Source organism: Coturnix japonica, chromosome 5, assembly GCF_054131305.1.
Source record: "Coturnix japonica strain WE chromosome 5, WE-NBRP24, whole genome shotgun sequence".
NCBI lineage: Eukaryota > Metazoa > Chordata > Aves > Galliformes > Phasianidae > Coturnix > Coturnix japonica.
This window is the reverse complement of record NC_140667.1, coordinates 27,384,657-27,407,592: the sequence shown is the minus strand read 5'-3', so window position 1 is coordinate 27,407,592 and position 22,936 is coordinate 27,384,657. Positions and strand designations below refer to the sequence as shown.

Below are 22,936 nucleotides of genomic sequence, written 5' to 3'. Positions count from 1 at the left end.
AGGTCCATCCAGCAGTAGCACTGAAGAGCAAAGTAAGAAGAGCTCTTTGGCAGTTTTACTGTCTGTCAGGGACTGTGGGAGATAGCTGTCCTGCTAATACCAGGCAACTCATTGCACAACATACACATGAGGCTCTTACAGATCTTGACACTCACTCAGGAGGGGGAAATAAAGCATTGAGAGGTTTCATGAAGAGCCTCAGATCCTTTCCATAGGCCAGCAGTCAGGCTGAGAACAAACCCTGGGACCTCAACATCATCTCTAGACTCTGGAAAGCATCACTTCTATTTCTGAGCTGCTTCTTGCCTGTACTCATGTGGGAAGCTCTGTCCCTCCCTTGTTTGTGAGATGAGAGTAGAAAATTTCAGTAAAACATGCTCTAGTACAGATTCCCATCACTTTCTGTATGGATCTCCCATGGTCTCTCTCTGCCCTTCTGTTCTCATTCCATGTCCCCGTTTTCTAGGCAGCAGTGCTGGAGCCTATCCTCTCAACTAAGCTGCTGTGCTTTAATTTTCAACAGGCCCCTGTTGCTCTTGCACCTTGTGTGTGGTCTTTGAACGTTATGTGGCTCAGCAGCTGGGAATAGTGAGTGGGTGGGCAATTTAAAACAGAAAAGACTCTGTATCAGCTCAGGGCTGAGGTTTGAACTCTGCTCAGCTTTGGATACGTGTTGCTGGTTCTCAGGGCTGTGATTTAAGTGCAGTTTTGCTGGTGTCAGTGTGAAGCCTAAATCAGTGCTAAGAAACTGGTTGGAAAGAAAAAACAAACTTTGCCTGTCTGATAACGAACGTTACTCTTGGCCCTGATGGAAAAGCTGTAGGATCAAGGCTTCTTAGGCTAATATCCTGCTGTTTTGTCACCCATTTGGCTCCCCAGTTCAGAAGGAAAAGAATCCCTAATGTGAAGCCAAGGCTTCTCTGCAGGAGTACGTTTCTGAGATGCTTTCGTACCATTTAAGACAGTTCTGATTTTGAATTTACTGAGAATAAGAACTGTTAATGGAGGAGGTTAGATGAGGAGGTACAAAGCTGTGACACAGAATACCTGAATGTTTTTGTCTAAGCATCTCTCTAATAAGTCAAACAATTGTGCCCAAGCGACAAAATAAATAAATAAATAAATAAATAATTCATCCTAATGTCATGACTCACTGAAGTCATAGGGCCTGATCCTTAGCTGTTTCTTCCTCCTTTTTCCTGCTGTTTGTGCCACTGTAGGATCACACAGAGTGAAGGTCATGCAAGAGACCTTGCCTTCCTTGTGCCCTGACGTGATCCCTTCCTGTTTCTTTTACACTTTGAATGGTGAGCCCACTCCATGCAGGCAGCTGGATCTCACACAGAAGAGATTCATCACCCGCTCTCCTTGGCAGTTGCAGCCCAGAGTCCCCAGTCCTCAAAATTTCAGTTCAGAGATATTTTTTTCCCCACCCACTTTCTGTCTATCCCACCCAGGTAGACAGGATGAGCAGAAAGAATCCTTGCCTTGATAAGATTGATAAATGAGGTTGGAACAGAGCTCCTCTCTTCTGGAGTCCATATGGAGTCCAACCCAACTTCAATCTCATAGCTGACTCAAAATAAAAAAAAAAATAAATAATAATAATAAAAAAAAAAAGTTGGCAAGTTCGTAAGTACTTCTAAAGATTATAAAGGTTAAAGATATGGTCGATTGGCATTCTTTTTAGAGCCTGAAGTGATATGATATTTACTTCACAAAATTCAGAAAAGTGCACAGTGAACATTAGATATCTGGGGATAGATTACTGGATGATTCATTTAATTTTCCAGTGCCACGTAAATATCAATGTTTTATCATTGCTGCACTGGCCTCATATGGGTTCTCAACACTATATCCTAGAATCTGCAAAATGCAAGTAGGAGTAAAATAGCTAAAAAGAATATCCTTGTTTTCAAGTAGTTGGTAGGTTGCATACCAGTACCAGTCAGGTCACTGTGGGAGTTCCAACCTTGAAATAGATATGTGCTTCAGGACTGTGAAAAATACTACTGTAGTTCAAATGGGCCTCACTTCATCTTGTACTTTGTTGCATTCCTTTATATTTATTTCTTTATCGCACAGTAAGACTGGTGTATGATCAGTGTTCTGTCCCTGTGATGGAATAAGAGAAGGCCATGAAGGTTTGGCTGGGGAGTATGAGCTGACAGATGGGTACTGGTATAAGGGGAGGCTTTGGCAGTGGTAGGGAATGACCGGGAGAGCTATTAGCTATTTTCTGGCAAATCAAAGAATCCCAGCCAGGACTTGTGCAATTTGATATACTTTCCAGAGGTAAGATCCACACAGAATTGCTACACAAATTATAGTGAATAAAGTAGTGGACTTTAGATGACTTTCATGGAAAAATACTTGCTATCTTGTCATATTTTTAGAGAAACTCTTTGTTCAAGTATTAGTTAATATTCTGCCAAGAGTTTTAAGGATGAAAAGCCCAACAGAAGTTTACTGACAGGATTTCTGTTACAATCAGGCATGCAGGTAATTAGCTTTCAGAAGCTGAGACTGAGTATTATAACTCAGACTATTCGATAAAAATAATGTACAAAAATATAGTTCTAAGTTTTGCATTGTTGCAACTAACAACAAATCAAACTCGCAGCAAATCCCTTATATTCCTCTTCTTTTTTTGACAAAAAGGAGCTAAAATGAGACCTTCTGGAGGAGTGATTGTAACGCCCATAGACTTAGGGAAGAACCAGTTGCATTAATTTGATTCCCTCAGTGCAATTAGTTCATATTTGGAGGCAGTAAATTATTCTTTATTGAAAATGTGAGTAATCATTTCTGCTAAGCATCTGCAGGAGTGGTTATATTCTTTGATGGAAGCTGTGGCAAGCAGATCCCGTGACAGTTCTGTTGTGGTGCCAATACTGTTCAAAACAGGACAGCAGTCTTCTGAACCTCATCCGAGGACGTGTAGAAGCAAAGGCAAATAATCATGGCAATCAACTGTTTCTCCCTGAACAGTTGTCAAGACCACCAATATATACATCTTGTGCCATGGGTTCGTGGCGGTGCATGTGATATGTGTGCACTATGGCAACAAGATATTAATCACCAACACACATGGGCACGTGTTGGGGGTAAATCTTCAACAGTGCAAGCTGTAGGCTGTATCTGATGCATGCAACAAGCCCCAACGTTACCAGTCTCAGTGCTACCTCCAGCAGCATCATGTAGCTGAATTCATTACGGCTGGGCTCACATCTGGCTCGGCAGCATTTGAATGTTGGGTCTGGTACTTGGTTGCCTGGACATGAAGAACAACTTCTCTTTCTGTGCCCCTCTCTCTTTGTAGTTTTCAGTTAATCACCCTAGGCAAGTTCTTTGCTGGTGAGACACCCATGACTGAGATGGCACTGTGCCAGCACAGTGCTTGGCACTGCAGCCTCAGGGTGATGGTAAGGAGAAGTTAAGGCACCCCGTGCCTCTTGTGTTTGGACAATAGCCTCCTATGGGCTCATCAGCATGGCATCTCTGCCATGACAGTGGTGGCCAAGACAGGCAGGTTAGCTGAAGAGCTTTATTTCCAGGAGTTAATGTGATTCGCCACTGAACAAAGTGAGTTACCCTCTCTGCTGCCTCTAACATGTGACTGAACATCTTCCTGGATGGCTCTTGGGTTCAGTACATCTGAGTGATGTTTAATGGTTGTGTAACTAGGCTGTGGAGACCCTTTAGACCTAGTTTTTGCACTAATGCAGTTTCTATTGGCAGAGAAAATATATGTTCTTATAGAGAAACAGGTCATGGGAGTATTGTTCAAGGGTGATACATGCTTTATGGTTATATACAGCTTTGGCCACAAAATCATCAAAGCATTCAGCTACTGGAGATTTCAGTCACTCTCTGCAACTCCTATTTGGTGTTTGACTCAGCTGCTGTCAAGGCCATGCAGGCACTGAAGCATAGGTGTCCAGTGTAGCTGGTAGTCTATTAGGGAACAGGAGAACTATCACTTCTTTTCATTAAGATAGCAAGCATTTATTTAGCAGAGAAGTCCTGGTATCCATGGGTTCATCTGGGGAAAATACACCAAAGAAATGCAGCCACATTTAAAGTGCAAGTGGCAAAGAATACGTGAAGGCATCCCAAGTAGATTAGATGCAAATAAAACTCCCCATAAAGTTGGAGAGGGGGTTGCAGGCAAGTGAGATATTATTTGGACTGGAATTTAACCAAGACTCAACTCTAGAGGTGATGCAGTACTTGATGCTGTGGTTGGATCCCCACCTCAACAAAACTATGCTAGATTCTGCCTCTTTCCACAGGTGCCAGGTGTGCCCTGGTATAACTTGTCCACGAGGACACTCAGATTTCCTAGCTCTCATCCATCTCTTCCCCTCAAAGTCTCTGTTCATGTCATGTGGAATGGCAGGATTTCAGGTGTACATCAGAGAGACTTTGAAATGGAAAATCAGAGGATACCGCAGAGCTGGCAAAGTTTTGGACCAGGAGAGCAGAGAGTGGTAAGGGCTAGGACTAAGGTACACCAGTAGGCTTGTGCAGGGCGCTGTGTTTGCAGCTCCAGAGAGATCAGCAAGCCAAGAATAATGAATACTGGCAGAGATCCGTGTGAGTAACAAACAGCCTATCCTGCCTAGGCTAGTGACAAAATGTTACATAGTGATGTTTTAAAATACATATTAAAATTAAAAAAAAAAAAAAAAAAAAAAAAAAAAAAAGAAGAAGAAAGATTAAAGCAACCGCTATGGCTAAACACTCTGCTTTGCTCTGATAAGATGCCAGAATGGTATGACTTCTACTGTGTAACAAGGTTCTTGGTGTGGGTGTAGCAGCCCCTCCCCATACCTAGCGGATACACTCTAGGGAATTTTTACAAGTGTAAGTGTATAGGCTCTGGTATGGCCACTGAGTAAGGAAAGCTATATATGTTGTATGAAGAGACTATATGTCTTGGATTTCCAAAAGACCACAAGGTGTTTGTCCCACCAAAAGCTGTTACCACTGCTGTGTGAGCAGCAATGTTCTCCCATGAACATTAATGTATGAAATGCCTGCAACCAAACCCACACTTGTCATTTAAAAATGAAGTGTAGGGATTCCTGGGGGACATCTGTCCCTCAGCTGGCAGATGGACGTGGGCTTGGCACTGCCCAGGGTGTCCAAATACAGCCAGTTTTTATTGCAGGTCTCCAGGTACAGACAGATTCTATTGCACTGCCACAGCACTGCTTCTCTCATAAGCTGATCCATCAGAATTGCACTGAGGGCAGGATCCAGCCTTTTCAGGCAACTCTTATTTTTTGCCCAGGTCTTGCCCACAGATACAGCTCTGTTTTCCCTGGTTCTGCCCTAGGGCTGCACCTATGTGCTGTTATGTGATACAATGCATGTTTCTACCGATGCTTCTTATTGAGTTCCTGGTTGTGCAGGGGCACACTGAGTCCCATAGGCAGCCTGAAGGGGCTTAGTGTCTTGAGAGACACCAGAGTTGACCTCAGGTTAATTTTCTAGGTGCAAGGTTTGTAACTAAGACTAAGGGTAATGTCACCTTCTGGGTGGGGCCAATAGGTGGTCCTGAGCAATGCAGAGCGACAGTGAGCATGGCATGGTGCTGCTATGTTTGGGAAGGCAGTGAGGCTCTTCAGGGACAGGTTGCCTGTGTCTGTGAGTGAGTCATGCCCTGAACTCCAGCATGAAAGTTCTCTTCTCTGTCCTGGTGAGGTCACAGCTGGAGTGCTGTGTCCACTTCTGGGCTCCCCAGTACAAAAAAGATGGGGAAGTTCTATGTAATCCAGCAATGGGTCATAAAGATGTTGAGGGGCTTGGAGCATCTCCCTTACAAGGAAATGCTGAGAGATCTGAGGCTGTTCAGCCGGGAGAAGACAAGGCTGAGAGGGAAGGGATCTTTTCAATGCTTACAGATATCTAACGGGCAGTAGTCAAGAGGATGGGACCGGGTTCTTTTTGGTGGTGCCTTCTGACAAGACAAGGGGGTGATGGGCTCAAACTGGAGCACGGGGAATTTCGTATGAACACGAGTATAAAAACCATCTTTACTGTGAGGGTTCAGAGCACGGGATCGGGCTGCTCGGACAGGTTGTACCTCTCTGAAAATATTCAAAACCATCCTGGGCTCCTTCCTGTGCGACCTGCAGGCAGGGGTTGGACCGGGCGACCTCCAGAGGTCCCTACTATTCTGTGATCCCCGGCCGAGCCGAGAGGGGGGCAGCGGCCGGTGAGCATAAGGGAGACCCGCTGCTCGTCCGCTGTCAGTTGCCGCGCGGTGCTGCCCCGGCTGCACGGCCGAGCCTCAGGTGCCGCCCCCGTCTCCAGCTCCACGCCGCCCGGGGCCAACCTGCGCCGCCCGCCTGGAACCCGGCAGCAGGGCGGAGCGCAGGACCCCGCCGCCCCGCCATTGGCTCCGGCCCGCGGCGGCTGCGCTGCGATGGGCGCTCGCCCCGCTCCGTGCCGGCCGGCCCCGCCCCGCCGCGGCTTTATAACGGGCATCCCCATGGCCGAGCCGGGTAACCTGCCGCGCCGGGAGGGGCAGAGCCGACCCGGGGTACCGCCCGCCGCCCACGGACGCGCCGCCGCCGGGCCCAGGGGCGGCCGCCCGGGAGAGCAGCCTGCGGTGGCTGCCGAGCTCCGCCGCGCCGCCTCCGCACCTCCGCCTCCTGCCCCGAGGGACGATGCCGCCCCGGGCCTGGCGCGGCGCGGGGGCTCGCCCTTTCCTGCTGGCGCTGCTGCTGGCGCATCTGCCCCAGGGTGGCGGCCACCGGGCCGCGGGGCCCCGGGTAAGTGAGTCGCCCCGAGGCGGGCGGCCCCGCTCCCTCCCGCACCGGCAGCGCCGCAGGTGGAGCCTCGCGGCGGGTCCCGTGCCGGGCGCGTAGCTCCGGGATCCCCGCGTTCGGTTGGTACCGCTGGGCGAGCGGCCGGCGGTGTGAGCTGAGCGTCGGGTGCGGGAGGGAGGGAGGGAGGCGTGAGCGGGCTGAGCTTTATGCTGCCCATCCCGCGGTTAGCGCTCCCCGAGCGGAGCTTCGGGACTTTTTCATTACGTTCCCAAGAAGGGATTAAATGAATCCCAGCAATAAAGCTAGATGCCTTCGGCCCACACTGCTCCCTGTAGGAGCCTAGCTGTGTGTTTTTAATCTGACGATGTCTGCCTCTTGCTGGGGCTGTTAATTTCACTTAGTGTACAATTACACTGCTCTGGGGAGAACCCAGCATCTTTTCTAAATATGGTCCTCCCAGTGCGCTACCGCCGCAGCACCGTGCCGGGATAGCGGGAGAGCTCTCTGTTAGAGCTGCACACCAGTAGCTGTTCCTTAGCCAAGGCTGCAATAAGGACATAGTTCTGGGTAAGTGGAAAAAGTCGATCTCTCTGCAGGCGTGTTGGATGCACTGGCCATGTGCATTCTTGACCCATCAGTCTGAAGTGTTATGAAATGCAGTACTTAATTAACTTCTACCATGGTTAAGCAAGATCAGAAGGCTTTGGAATCCCTACTCAGACGGCATATAACAATAAGGGATTTGATCACAGTGCTCTAGTTTGTTAGAGCTGCTGTTTGACCGTGAGGGCACTTATGTGCTTCTCAGGACTGCAGAAAGTGTGCTGGCTTGCTGTGCCGTCCTGGTGTTCAGCTATAGTCTCTTTTATGGCCAGATGTGTAACAGCAGCTGTTAGGAAGTGGCAGATTAGATTTAGTGTGTGCCATAATTCCTCAGGGACCTGTTTTGAAGGGTGGGGAACCAGTGGGCTGCTTACGCATGTATCTCTATTAACTGATAGCAAACCTAAACCTTGAGACTGGAGTGGAACCATGTTTGAGGAGCTTTGGGGTGATAGGAGAGAGTGACTAGGGCCCTAAATCAGCACTGGTATCTGAATGCTTCTATAAGAAGCATCTGAAACAAAGAATAAAACAAAGTATCCGATTGGCATTGCATGACTGTGTGGTTAGCCTGTCTACCAAATGGTTTCTATATAGGCTACTTTTACATACGGTGCTTTGCAGGGCAGTTTAGTTGCTACTTCAGCTCTCAATACAGCTCCAAATACGAAGGACTTCTAATTTACTTGTTGCTTGAAATGATGGTCGGACTTTGCTCTTCCCTCCTTTGTGACTCAGGGGAAAGAGATTGGCTGAAGTGAGCACCACTGTCTGTGGTTCTGCAGGAAGATCTGCCTTTAAGTTCTAACTTCAGAGCGCTGTAGTGGACTTCCAGGATGCTCTGTGTGTGAAACCTCTTTTCATGCTGCCAAGTGTCCTGTTTACGAGTATGCAGTTTGGCACAATCGTTTGTAGCCATGTTGATACCATGTTGCAACCTGGGCTTAATCTCTTTTTGTGGTTAGGCACTGCCAGTGAAACTGTTACCCAGTGTGATGGTGCTATACTATAGATTCCCATGCACATAAGAAAGTTCTGAATTATTATTATTAATTTTTAGTTTATGATGATTACATAGAATTACACCACTGTTTCTCAAAGGGACTTGCAGTTAGGACTATATTCCTCTCAGGAACCCTCCCTGACAGCTGGGGTCAGTGTTGCAGTCCTGGCATCTAATCCTGGAGGTGTTCAACTGCTAGGAGTGATATTTACATGTTCTTGCTGTTTCTTTTTTGTATGGTAGGCACTAGAACTTCAGTGCATGCGAACTCAAATGCTCTTAAAGGTAAACAGCAAGGGAAGTACTGGCCAGCAAAAGATTTGATGCAAAAAAAGGGAACTGTTCATATAATCCAGCTCTTCTCAATTAGTTTAAATGAACAGCAGTGATACTTGAAACAGGTTCTTGATCTTTCTCCTTGCATTTCCCCTTTACTACAGCAGTGTTCTGCTAACCTGGGCATCCAGCTGTGTCACTGAATGTATAAGTAGAGAAGTATGACCTGCTTCATGGAATCATAGAATATCCTGTGTTGGAAGGGACCCATGAGTTTCACTGAGTCCAGCTCCATGCAGCACCACCCATAATTCAAACCCTATGCCCAAGAGCCCCCTGAGCTCTAGCAGCTTAGGGCCATGCCCACTGCTCTGGGGAGCCTGTCCTATGCACACAACTCTGATAAGGAACCTTTCCCAGTACCCACCTATCTCTTCTCTGACATAGCTCTATGCCATTCTTTGTGGAGTAGAGATCAGCACTGCCCCTCTGCTCCTCTTGTGAGGAGCTGTCGGCTGTCACGAGGACTCCCCTCAGCCTCCTCTTTTCTGGGCTGAAAGTGGTGAAAAGTTAAGGGTAGCACAGAGAAACAGGCAGATGTACATTTCTTGTGCCAGTGCAGGAACAGACTTTCAGGTGAAGTAAGATGACTGGATGCTAAGGTAAATTACAAGAGCAGCTGATAGCCACTGGCCTGCTGAGATACCTCTGGCTTTCAAAAGATGTTCAAAGCTTGATGTTTCTTCTTAGATTAAAGCTGAGCAGAGACATGAATCAATTTAGGCTTGGAAAGAGTCAGTGACCTGTAGGGAACATCTGGCTTTTGTACATCTGCTGTACTGACAGTTAACAATTGTTCCAAGTAAATCCCTATAGGAAGTTGGATGTCTTGGATGCCCTAGAAATAACTTGGAAGTCCAAGGTTATTGTGACTTTCTTCCTTACTTGAAGGCTCTAGGAAGGTGTCTGCTGTGTTAGGCAATTGCATGATCACTTCTACTTTTGTTGTGCATGTGTGTGTATTTTGTGTCTGAAGAGTGTCGCCTTGTGGAAAAAGATAATGAGGCTTTACTTTCTATTCACATTCCCTTCCTGCATCCAACTTTCTCTCTGTTGGCATGAGATGTGGAATTGTGTGTCAAGCCAAATTTTGTCATTTCTTCTCCTTGACCCCACAGCTTGGCTTGGAAATATGGGGAGCTTGACTGTGCTGGCTCTTGCATCTCCTACTGTGTGATGAATTTGGGGTAGCACTCTCTCACAGCAGATTAAATGCATAATGCCACTAAGCTCTATTTTCCCCATGTGGACAATGAATTGTGACCTTTGGCTTTCTAGTCCAGAAAGACAGAGCTGTGTTTCCTGTAGGCTCCCTCCTTTTTGTGTCTGACTCCTGACCATTGTGATCCTGTTCTATTTGTAGCAGGGCTATTAGCGGCAGTAGTAACAAGTGCTAGAATAAGAAAATGGTGGGTGCTTGCAGCAGAATGTAACTGCAGCAATCAGAAGCTAGGAACAGCCTCAAATTTGTGGAAGGGGAGGTTGTGCACCTCCCCAGTGATGAAAAGGACTAAGAAATGGGAAGGGAAAGCAGTAGCTATAAATTTCCTCTGAGCTTTATGTGTGGAAACTCTCTCTATCCCTCCATGATAAAGGGATGCTGGCTTGAAATAAGGGGAACCTTCAGTTTGGTGATGCTGTAAAGGGAAGACAGCAAATAGTGAAACTCTGAAGGTATCTGCATGTCCCAAAGCGTAAACTGGAGTGGCATAAAGCAGTGTGAACTCCCTTTCTACAGGTGGTTACTAGTTAGAACCTCACAGGAGTACCTTAGTAAAAGAAAAAAAGGCTTCAAAGGCTCTTGCAGTGCTGCCATTTCCCCTGGAGGAGTAAGCAGCCTGGCAAGTGGTGTTGAGGAAACTGTTCTGTTGTGCACTCACAGCAACACTGTTGGTAGGGCTCTGCAGAACAGGTGTCCTATGTGTGCCCTACTGAAATCAGGGACAGTGTTTTCTACAGGGTAGGAAGAAATAGGAGAAAGATGTAAAATAAAAATAGAAGGCAAAGTGTGTAAAGGAGATCTAGAGGAGTGATAGTTAGAATGGGCTTCCAGTAACTGAGCTTGTTTTGAGCTTATATCATTGCATTGCAACAGTCTAAACTGATGAGTAACAGAGGAAGTGTTTTAGTGAAGGAATAAGTACTCGAGGCAAGTGCCTAGAAAAGCATCCCTCTCAGGACGGGTTTGTTATTCATAGCTTTTGGTTGGAGTTGACTCTGTTCTGTCTGAGTGATAGTTGTTCTTGCCTAAGTAGAAGCTGTAATTATATATGAAACTAGTAATGATTTTTCTCCCTTTCCTTGTTCATACTTGGACCTTTTATGTTAGATAGCCGAATTCCCTGCAAAGTATCAAAGAAGCTGATCTGACTTGCTTTTTTAATAAATTTTGCAGCTGTGCTGAGGAACAGGAGAAGTATTAAAAATGACAGTACATCACTATTAGAACAGTGGGTCCTGTTCTAGGCAAGAAAGAGTTATAGGATACAACTTGTTCTGTATAGACTTAGTGTGTTTGAACTGCTTGAGCTTCTGAGTTGGCTTCAAGGATACTTTACTCGTGTTAATTGCTTCTGCTCCTAATGAAAGATTTCTGGCCAGCAAAAGATTTTATGCAAAAAAGAAACTGCTTGTGTACTTATGCTGGTGGTGGCAGCAAGCTCTGCAGCTGTGGAACATCTCTAGTGATAGCCTCTTGGGCTAGTTTTCAAGTTTCTAACACAAGTCATGTGCTAAGATAATCTTTGCAACCATCAGTGCAGAACAGATGTTGTCTTGGCTTCTTTTATTTCTGGATGGCCTGAAGCAATTGGTAAGATGACTGTAAACTTCATTTCAGTGGTACAGTAGTGCTAATACTAATACTGCTGTTTAAATATCTTAGATGTTCTTATCCTGCCATCTTAAGCTAATTGCGACATCACTTTGTTGGGGAAAAAAACCCAAACAAAAACTCATTTGTCTCTTACTTGGCTGCTGATTCCCCAGTTCTTCTGAGGCCGACATATCCAACAATATACTTAAGTATTGCACAATAAGCTTCATGCTGACATTAAAGACTGAATGCTTAGGCAGTACAGGTGAAACTAAACCTAATCCTGCAAATTCTAGAGCTACTGCACTGACTGCCACACTTGTGTGAGAGCTTAAGAGCTTCCCGTTCAGAGCTCCACTGGTGGATTCCATGAAGACTCTGGTGATACAGTGTCCAGGAATGGTGCAGTGCAGTGGAGCTCACACCATGCTTCATGTGTGTGATGGACAAAGCTTGATGCTTTGCTCTCAAGTGAAGCTCAGGCAGAGGAACAAAAGATGCAACTTGCAGCTTGAACTGTGAAGCTGCCTTTTTTCTTTTTTGTTAGATTACAAGTTTAACTGTTATCACAGAATTGGTAGGGTTTTAAATTTGCTATTCTTCTTTGTGAAAAGTTTTCCATTTGTTAGGTTCTTGCCCAAACAGCACAAGGATGCCATTGCTGTAAGGGATTTGCTTCTGTGCTGGAGCTTTCTGGGTAGCATGTGGTGTCTGTGTGAAATGTTTGCTGCACAGAGAGATTCCCGAGATGCATTGGCTGTGTATGCAGCTGTCTCCCTCTTCTGACAGGCTCATGCTAACAGTTAGCATTGAGCTGTCTGCACTCGATGGTTTCTGGGCTTGTGTGTGCTGGCAGGACAGCAGGGCACTCTGGTTCTTAGGCTTTTCTGGTGGTGGGCTGTGTGATAATCAGCTCTGCCTTCTTTTCTGGGAGACTTTGTAGATACAGGAGAGAAAGCATAGGGAGGAATAGCTAGTCACACCAGAGTAAAACTGCTTCTCAAAGTGGTGGAAGTAACCATCCCACTGTACAAAGAAGTTCTTTGTATGTGGCTTTGTGTGGGCAATGGGTGGTTCTTCAGTCTGAGAGCAGCCAACCCAAGTCATCTCCCTCAGGACCAGGCCTTGCCTTGAAACTGGGCTCGTGGCTTCTGTTAGGGATTGTGCTTGCTTTATCATCGTAGCCTCCTGGTGCAACTTGGTCTCTTGCATTAATGTTGTAGATGGTGCATTTGAGAAGAATTGTCAGCTTGTTTGAGGGAGACATTACCTTGCATAGAGGGCCTGCCCACTCATGAATGCTGTCTGCTCTGCTGTGAAGGCAACGAACAATGGCTGTTGTGCTTCCCTGCACAAGTTACTCTTAGGGAGACCTTGCTATCTGATCAAGAGGCTTACACACTGAAAGTGCATCCCTGGTGGGTGAGATGATGGAGGAAACCAGCTATAGCATGTAAAGGGATTTGCTCTGGTCTATGTGACCATTCTAAGACAAGGTGAAGGTCAAAATTGGCAGGGCCACCTGGAAGGAATGGGCTTCAGCCTGATGTTTCCCACGACAGCACCTCTGAGGCAGTGGTGCTTTTGTCTCCAGAGCAGGGATGTAGAAGCCTCTATGAGCCTACAGCTGCCCACACTGTCAGTCTCTTCTGTGGTGACCTCCCAGCTGTAGCCTGTTTCAGAAGACTTGTGCATTTTTGCATCCCGTTGCTTCATGGCTGAGCCAGATGCCTTTGATAATCCTCTGACAAGTGCTCTCATCTGGAGAGGCATGTAGCTGTGCAGTGGAGAAGCTGTCAGATGGGAGCAAGCTTGCACCTTGAGGGGAAGGATCTTTGACTAGAGATGGAGAAATAACACCAGTTACTATAGGAACATACCATTAAAAGTTGACTGGGCTTTGTCAAGTAGCAACCTACCAGTGCTGTTGGCGGATTCTTATATGCAAGTGGTGTTCCTTCCATGCAGGAACTGCTAAGGTTTGATGGATAACTTGCTCTGCCATCAGTGTGCAGGTTAACTGCTCTTTTGGGCTGTAGTTCCTAAGGACCAACTACTGCCTCAGAATGAAGAACATGGATGCATGTGAGGACAACAGTACTGCTTAAGCATGGTAGAGTAGTGTGCTGTTCATTACTTTAACACAAACCCAGACCTTGTGCCATAGTTTTGTAAACTGGGTTGTTTTTTTTCTGAAACGTCTTGGTATTGGCTTAGGAGAAAGAAGCAGTCTGCATGCATTGATCTTTGTGTGTGTGAGGTGTTAAAAGGAAGGGCTACCTCATGGGTGAGTTTGAAAGAATCATAGGAAATGGAAGGGGAAGGCACATAGGAATAAGGAAGATGGGGAAATAGGACAGATGAAATAACTTGCTTTCTCAAAGTTGTTCTTGGCCACTAGTCCAGTTAATGATAGTTGGAATCAAGTCCAGAGGGAAGCGCTGATCCCTCAAATAGGGAGGAGAGGTTCCAACCACTTAGTGGGCAGATTTGGTTTCAGAGTTTCTCTTGGCTACCAGACCCCAGTTACCATTAGCTGGGTCACAGACTAGAAGGAATGTGGAAAATGTTATCCATCCCTGTTCTCTTCCCTGCTTTGTGGCTGAGATCAATCACTTGAATTGCTTGAGGAAGCCATAGCCTGTCTTTTGATGAGAGAAGCCCAACAACTGGTCTGCTGCACTTCTGCTTGCTATGAGGTATTTTGCAATGCTTGCTGTTGTACTTTTCTGGAGTTCCAAAATACTGAGTTAAGGAGTCTTCAGTTATGCAGAGAACATGAAGTGTGATATTGTCTGATGCTTCTGTTTAAGATTTAGTGCTTTGGAGTTTGGTACTCCAACAAATTAAAACCATCCAGTGTAGTCTTAATGTGGTGTTTCACCACAGCCATGAAACTGAGTGGACTTATGCTTGTTCCTTAAGCTGTGGAAGCGTGGTGTGGCTGTGTCTTGTGTGGAGGGGGAGTAAAGTAAGAATCAAGTAGACAAGGAAGCATGTTCAAGTGAGAACACCTGGTAAGGGCAGTGATATCCTTTAATGTACAGCAGGGACGTATGCCTAGAAAAGGTGTTCAGATGTATGCTATCTTTAGATCTTGTTTCTCTGTGTATTGGTTTCTTGTCACAGGCAGATAGGATGATAATCTTCTGTTGCAGTCCAGGCTCTCTTGTGTATCATGGAGATTAAAGAGCCTACTCTAGTTTGTACATCAAACCATTTTCCTTCCTGTTTCTTTGAAGCTGATTTACATGTAGTCCACACTTAGGCTTAAACAAATACTTGGTGGAATGAGGTACAAACTGAGAACTAAAAGTCAGAAGCTCTTAGGTGTGATTTCCACATGGAGGATGTTAAATGAGTTGGGGTTTGTGGATATTGGCCAGGTAAAGGGATTTCTGAATGAGCCAAGTAGCTACTTCTGATTTGGGTCTAGTTACCATCCAGAATGGTGGTAACTCTTACTGGCTCTTGTCTGGTGTTTTGTGTTGGTCTTATTGCTCTACTCTTAGGAGTGAGTGGGCAGGTATTGCAGAAGTGGATAAGTTACTTGCAGAAGTAGCTTTCTATAATTTGTGTCTAGAATACCAGAGGCTAATCTGCTCTGAACTTGTAAAGGAAAGGCAGATTTAATGTGTGCATGTCTCAGAGGAAGTAAAATATGCCTAAGTCCTTAAAGACTGATATGCAAGAGGAACACAGTCAGTGTGGGGTTTTTTGGTGTTTTTTATATATATTTTTTGCTACACAGTTCTGGAGATTTAGGGATCTGGTGTAAGATAGTATTGCAGCATTGCTGCTGTTTCTTGCTGCTGCTGTAATAAACTGTAGCCAGTTGGGTTCTCCATGCTTTTGCTCTCATCTCATTTAGATGCAGTGCATCTAGAATGTGCTTTAAAGTTGTCATATGCAGAAAACCATCCAGTTAGTGCTTTAACTTCTGAAAGCTGTTGCCGTGAGATAGGATATTGTAAATGCAGTGCATGTGTGTACAAGTCCATGGGTTTATTTCATAACTGAAAGTGTGTGGTGCCCCTGGCTGTTGTGTCTAATAGTCTAACATTATTCTAAAGATGCTGTCCTACAGCTTTATTAGTGAAATCTGAATTGGTCATATACTCAGATGTGGGTTTGAAAGTTAAAGCTATCCTCTGCAGTCTTCAGTGATGATCTGCTGTTTTGAGGCAGGATGCTCTGTCTCTTGCTCTTCATAATTTAAGCTTGAACTGTGGAAAGGATAGTAGCTGCAGTTTCTTCAGGCATTTACAAAGTGGTCATAAACCTACATTGCTGGGGTGGTGTATCAGTGATGGGTAAAGTTATTCCCCAGAAGTATGGGGAAGCACACCAGCCCAGGTTTGTTTCAAATGCTCATCTTCATGGGCTTCCAAAGAACTAAGCATTCTCTTTGCAGTGAGTGTGTTTTTACACTGAAGCAGACCGACTGATCCCAGAGCTGTTTGAATGTTGCTGACTATGGCATCTGAAGACAGATTTTCCACAGCTGCTAGGTTTTGTCCTTTCCTTTGCCCTGAGGTAACAAACATGCTGTCAGGGAAAACTCTTGCTAGACTTGGACTGTTCCTTTCTTAAAACTTATGGAGTTGTTGAAACCTAATTGTAGGAGCTTTCTTGATCTTTATGGTTCTGTTAACCTATAAACTATCAGTTATGTACACCCAAAAAATCTGGATTTTAAGGAGTCTGGTAGTGTCAGTTAAGTTCTATGTTTTGTGCATGGTATCAATAGTATATGTGCCTCTTGAGGATGAACAAGATGAGGAACAGGAAACAATGGATGTGCAAACCTGGCGGCTGCTGCTTTTCTTGTCTTTGTCTCCCTGAGAACTGAATGCTGTCTCAATTTCAGCATTTTTATTGCTAACTATAGATAGCTGAAGGAGTTCCAAACTAGCTGGAATGGGAACAAAAGGAAGCTGAGCATTTCTTTACTGAGATACTACCTGAAGCATTTTGGCAGTATTACTGGAACTGAAACTAGCTGCTGCTCATCGGCATGCTTCACTGAACGGTTTGCAGGTTTCTAACTGTAAGGCAACTGTAGGACAAAGCACAGTGACTCATTTGGTCTGTGACACACTAGTTTGTACAGCTACAGTGTAGTTGTTAGCTCTTATCCTAGGAAGATGAAGCTATCCTGTTGTTTTGGCATGAAAGCAATTAGGAAAAATCATTTTCAGCTTTCAAGCTGAGTTTTGTCTGTAGAGTTAAATTCAGGAAAAACACAGCAAGTTTTCAAAAAATCTGTTGATTGTATTTATTTATTGTCTTTATGCTGAATTTGGAGCTGAGTAGGAACTGCTGCTTTGATTTGGAGTAGGTCTGCATGTATGTTCTTAAAACTTGCCCTTCATATTTCAGGAACTGACCCAATTGTATAAGAAGTACATTTTGGGTTGGCAGACTTAAGATGCTGATCTAGCTTGAATAGTTGGTGTCAGAAATGAACTAATTTTTTCACAAGTTTTCTGCTGGAACTCTGAGGAATTTACCTAAGAGGCTCCAAGTTGCACTGGCCTGAAAACAAACTAAAAATAAAAAGCTTCCACAATTGCTTCACGTAACCCAGGGACTTCCCCCAGGAGCCTCAGAGCAGATGGGGAAGAGTTCAGTAGGAAAATTTATGCAACTTAGAAGGATTTGATTTTGCTTGAATATTTAAAAACCACAAATGCTTATACTGTTGAATGAATGATTGTCTCAAATAGAAATTCTAACAGTTATCAGTAGTTCTTTGCTACAGAACAAGAACATGAATTTCAAAAGTGGCAAATCTTTCTCCACGTACTAAAGAAAAAGTAGGGATTGTATCAGGGTAACTGGTCTTCTTGCAAGACTTGATGCCTTCTCAAGTGCCCTTTGCAATCTTACCTCATTATTGCTTTTTGAGTTCAGAAAAAGTCCTCATCTGACTTGAAGTAAGGAGACTTAACCATAACTATTCCAAGTTAAACTTGCTCGTTGTTAGTGTTGGTATAAACCTTCTGACTAGCTTCCTTCTCATCCGGACTCTTGTCAAACTGTTCCATGCTCTCTAAAATGTTCACTGTGTGCCTTGGTTCAGGCATGGCAGGGACTGTGGGAAGACAGTTCTTAACTTGGTAGTTCTTGCTGAACTCTACCTGGAGATGTTGCTCTGTCAAAGGTGAGGCTTCACTCATTGTTTCCTTTGGAAATCACTGGGGCAAGCACACTAAGTAAAACTGCACATGTATTTTCCACCTGGTGTGCCTTCTTTCCATTTGCTCAGCTTTCATAAACATTTCTCTGCTGTAGAGAAGTAGCCAGCTTCAAAATGCAGTGGTAAATAGAAGCGTGTCAGAACTAAAGAGGACTTTCACTTCTGTTTCCTTGTCTTCAGCTTCTGTGAAGCCATGGGGAATACAGGCACTCATTCAGGAAGTGCCGGAAGGCAGATGTTAGACATGATGAAGTCACCTCAGATTAAGAGGACAAAGTAGGGCGTTATCTTTGGCTTGACTCTTTGGTTAGTATTTACTAGAAAGCAAGCCTAGGGATTACCACAAACAAACTAAGCCAAGTGCTTCAGCTCTTAGTAGATGGCAAACTACTGTTCATGCATATCCATGTATTTCCTAAGGCAAACAATTAGGATCAAGTGAGAAGACAGAATCTTGTTAAATCTCATGCCAGTGTTCAGATGGTTAGAACCATTCTTATCTAAAATTACTGTAGTGGAACTGGCTAGTGAAACAAAAGCCACTAGCAGGTGCTGATGTGAAGATAGAAGTCTCACTCACATTGGTTTTGTTGTGAAGTGATTGACACCAGTGGTAAAGGCACTGTTTACAGAAAGCATCTGAATGAAGTCACCGCTGGATTCAGCAGTGAGATGCTAACTGAAGGCAGTACTTAAAAATGCTGGTACTGCAGCTTGCTCAATTAAAGCCCTGTACTAAGCTGCATACAGGATTCAGTGGTTCTTAACAGAGGAAACCTCTTGAGATAGCCAGAGACAGGGTGTTAGGATGGATTTTTCTCAGAGTAGGGACTACTTTCTTCTATGTGACCCAGCTCTGCCCTTATTTTTGCTGACAAAGTAACTGCTGGGTTAGAGTACCAACTCCTTTGAAAGCTTTGTCTAGCTGCTGTTTGGCTTTTTGTTATTCTTGATCTTGGAGTAGCTTCCAGCTACTTCTGGGGGGATGTGCCTGTATTAGTTTTTTCTGGGGTGGAAGTTGATGATGCTCACTGTGATCTTGTTCTCAGTTCATTGTTGCTAAATACATACAGCTGGCCCCTAGGAGTCTTTCATAGGGAAACTTCTTAAATTTTATTCAGAGGTTTCTCAATGATTTGAATCCACTTCTTTCAGATAGTAAGCACTGTAAGTAAGCTTCCCTGTGAGTGTAATTCTCCCTTTGGGAGAAGTCTTGGTAGAAGTTGAGGAAGATTAGAAAGGCTTTCCACTTTTAAAGCTCAAATGGCGGTGGTTCAACAAATGTTACAGGCTTCTAAAGAAGCAGTTGTTAGTGTGCTGCATAAGTAATTGATGAGTGTCTGTCTTAGATGAAGCTTGGAATCCACTGTGGTAATTGCAATACAAGCTGTCAAGCTAGAAAACAGAAGGCAGATGCTTCTTTATCACTTTAAAATGTCAACAGTTCCCTTGAAAGTAAGGCAAACCTCAGAACCAATGACTTGGTGTCAGTCACTATGGCAAGATTAAACTTAAATGTAACAATAATTTGATTCACTTAATTTCCTTGTTCCCTCTCTTGTTTGATTTACTGGATTATTCCTTTATGCCAGCTTCTTAATGAAGGTTTCAAGCTACCCCTGTGTTTCTTATGTCACTTACGTTTCGGTCGCATCTAATAACAAGCGAGGTGGTATTAAGCAGGGCCAAATGGTATGGGCTGTTCTTAACTGAAGTGTGAGGATGGTGCCTTGAATCTGCAGTGTGGAGAGGTTCCTTCTTTCTTGCTGGGAGTGGGCTGACCTTGGCCAGTTGCCCACCCAGCTGCTCTCTCAGCCTCCCTCAACCTGGCTGGGTGAGAAAAAAGATGAAAAAGATCAGGGGCTGTGATAAAGATGGAACATCATGTAACCAGTTACAGTTAAATCACTGAGTCAAATCACAGCATTGACTTCTTATTCTCATATTTTAAAAGACAAGGAGAGCACACAGCTGTGAGGAAGGAGTGCTATTACTGGTCTTGGTACTGAGATTCTCAAGGAAGTGCCAGATGTTATAACTTGGGCAGCTTAAAAGAGATGCTGTGTAAATTCTGGTGTTCTACATCCTTGGATGTGTCTCTATGCTTTCCCTTCTGTAGGCATGTTTGTCCTTTACCAGCAGAAAGCCTTGCTAGTTATGTCACTGCTGTTCAGTGAGGCAGAGGATCATGATAAAACTCATAAATTAACACTAGTCTAATTTTATCTCAAAAGCTCAAGTTGTAGATGCTGAAACTTGACAAGCAATACTGCTGGTGCTCCACTGTGGGAAGGAATCTCAAATGATTGAACAGATTTTATATTTAGAGCATAGCTTCTGCCCAGATACTTGGGTTATTTGGTTGAATATTCCTGTATGTCAGAAACCAATACTGGACTTACCTTGACACTTCTAAGTTACTTGAGAGTAAAATGTTTTTGTTGTTTTTTAGATTCTGTCTTTCTGAGACAGCAAGAAGTCAGTAATTCCAGTCACAAGCAGGCTCCAAACAGAATAGAAGCAAACCTTTAAAAGTTTCTGCTGACCTTTCTGTCATTTTAATCTGAGGGTTTAGGCCTTCATCAAATCAACTCCTAAAGCCTAATGAAGGGTATGCCACTGCAGTAATTCACAAGCACTTACTGACCTTACGCTTTAAAGCAGCAATAAAATTTTACTTCCCCTCTTGCGTTGCTGGCTGCCTTTTGGCAGGACTCAGTGGAAAGTACAAGTTTTGAATGAAAAATAAAACAATTATGAAAAATAATGGTCTGTTACAGCTTGAGTTAAGATTGTTGGCCATTTAGGACAACTGGCAACATGCTGAGCTGGGTACTTTGAGCTGTAATGGCTGCCTGTTTTCAGTCTATTTTTTCCACCTGTAAGCAACCATTTATTCTGAATCTGTACTGTTGGCTTAGGTTGCCAAGCTCATGTTCGAGCACATTCTCTGGTTCCATTCTATGGGTTTAACTGGTTTCCCTGGTCTACTGTGAGCTATAGCTGGGCTCCAGGCAGAACACGTGCTTTTGTGGCAGTGCTGGCACTGAAATTTTGCCTGCTGGTCAAGTGGCTGGAACTGGATTTAGTCACCTGCCTTGGCAGTCAAGTGTTAGTGAAGGACAGCTAATGGAGGCAGTCTGGACAGCTCTAGCCTCTTGGTGGAGTCATTGACTTATCTTCAAAGTTGACTGGCTTTTAGGTGATAGGAACTCCCCTTATACTGTAGTACCTGATAGCCAGCTTGTGCTGGCTGTGGGCATGGATGACACAAAGTGGGCTTTTCCTGGTCCTGACTCAGCACTTCTAGTTATCAGCCAGTTAAAACATGTGGAAGTACTTGAGTTGTTTCGTTCATGCAACCCACTAGTGAATCGGGTAAGGCTAGCTTTAGAAACTGCTTCTAAAAGACACAGCAATTAAAAAAAGTAATCTGCTCCTTGCAACTTATTTTTTGGATACCGGCAACTCATACTGGCAGTGGGGTGTATCTCCTGCTTTGGAAGCCCATCTTTTAACCTGCTGCCTAAGACTGGTTTATTAACTCTTACTATCTTGATTTCCCCTGGGTTGGAGATGTTGGGGATCATTTAATAGAATCACATCACAGAAAGAGATCTGATGTACCTCATATGTCCCTGCTTCGGCATTATAAATAATTTTGTCCTGCTATTTGTTGGGCAGCTTTACTTTCGTGTCTAGTGTAGTGGTGGAGATTAGATCTGACTTGTAAACGAGTATTGTTGAACTGAGAAAGGATGCCCACCTTTGGAAGCAACTGTAGAAGATGTGCACTTGAGTTCTTCATGAAGACTAGGCAATGCTCTGGAGCTAGAGGACTATCAGGAGATGCTCTAAATTTGCATACTTTATCATGTTGTACTCTCACTTCAAACTGAATGTAGCATGTTGGGGAATGTGATTTCTCACACCTTGGCAGAATTGTCTGTAGTGCGCTGGAAACTGAATGTTAAAGATGTTTTGATGGATGGGTTTGGCTCTGTGTGTATCTCAACAAGAAGGAAACAGAGTCCTTGGGTATGTGTGATGGATTAGATCTAGCCTAGCTAGGGCACACAGATGAATTTGGGCTTTTGACTTGTACTTTCTCTTTACTTTAAAGTTCCATGATCAACCTGTGCAAGGTTATTATCAGCTGCTTTTTATTCTCCTTTGTCAAATAAGTAAGTAGTTGCTTGAAATAGAACAGTGAGCAGATTCAGCTTAGCGCAGGGCTTTCTGCCTTCTTCTGTTGCCTGTTACATTTTAATTCAGGAGTGTCAGTTGGCCTTCAGTTCTCCTTGTTTAGGTTTGCAGTATGAGAAAGTGAAAATCTGTCATGGTTGTACATAAACACAGTATGTTAAAGCATTCACACTGCAACTGCGAACAGGACACTTGATGGAAATGAGGAAAGTAGGTCTGGAATATTTAGCAATGTTGAACATAGTCTAGAAGGGAAGATAGTGTTGCTGTTTGCAGATGGGGCAGAGAATGCTCAGAAATCCTGCCTGCCTTCCAAATTAAGAAAGAGATAAAATGAAAGAGCAGACTTGACCAGTTTATACAGTGGTGTGCTGGAATGGGAAGATATGGTTTGATGTGGTTTCTGTCCTTCTTTGAAAGTGCTGATGTGAACTAAAGGCTGAAGTCTTTTATTAAGGCATCTGTGCAGCGGTAGATAAGGACTTTAGGTAGAGAAAGGCAGTACCAAACTCTCTGACTTCCCTTGAAAGTGTAGGCAAGGCCTCTTTCTCACAATGAATCCTATTTTCAAATATCAAACGAGCAAATATCAATGCCCTCTAGTGGCTTTAACTATGTGAGTAATGGCTGTCTGGTTATCAACACCACCAACCACCTCTGTGTCTCATGCGGCTGGAAGAGGTGAGTGAAGGTGTGCATACTGCAAACACAACTGTGCTGTAGATCTGCAGAAAGGAACAACGGGAAACATCCAGAAAATGCTTCCAAACCTGAATTATTTAAATATTGCAGAATGCCCAGCATTCCTTAAGTGAGATCTGGAGATACTTCTGCCCTTTTAGGCTGGGAATTAATCTTCTCTGGGAAACTCACTTCAGAAGAGGTTCAGTGTTCCCTTCTGTAAGAGCCAGAACTTAAAGAGAAGAATCAAATTCTCAAATGGGGAGTTTTCAAAGACAGACATTCAGAATCGTGTATTGCAGAACTGC

General features: G+C 44.3%; 1 protein-coding gene across 7 annotated transcripts in view; it reads left to right on the top strand.

The window, feature by feature from the left end:
• Nucleotides 1-22,936, top strand: part of SMOC1 (SPARC related modular calcium binding 1) — a 153,944-nt gene that overhangs the window by 26,922 nt on the left and 104,086 nt on the right. For 6 of the 7 annotated variants that reach the window (XM_085548959.1, XM_085548957.1, XM_015864716.3 and 3 more), the window contains exon 1: nt 6,297-6,785. The exons of the other annotated variant lie outside the window; for it this stretch is intronic. In XM_085548959.1, coding sequence (XP_085405085.1) covers nt 6,681-6,785 — 105 coding nt within the window. In that variant the 5' untranslated portion in view covers nt 6,297-6,680. Of the gene's footprint in view, nt 1-6,296; nt 6,786-22,936 lie in introns of those variants that run through there. 7 annotated transcript variants of the gene reach the window in all.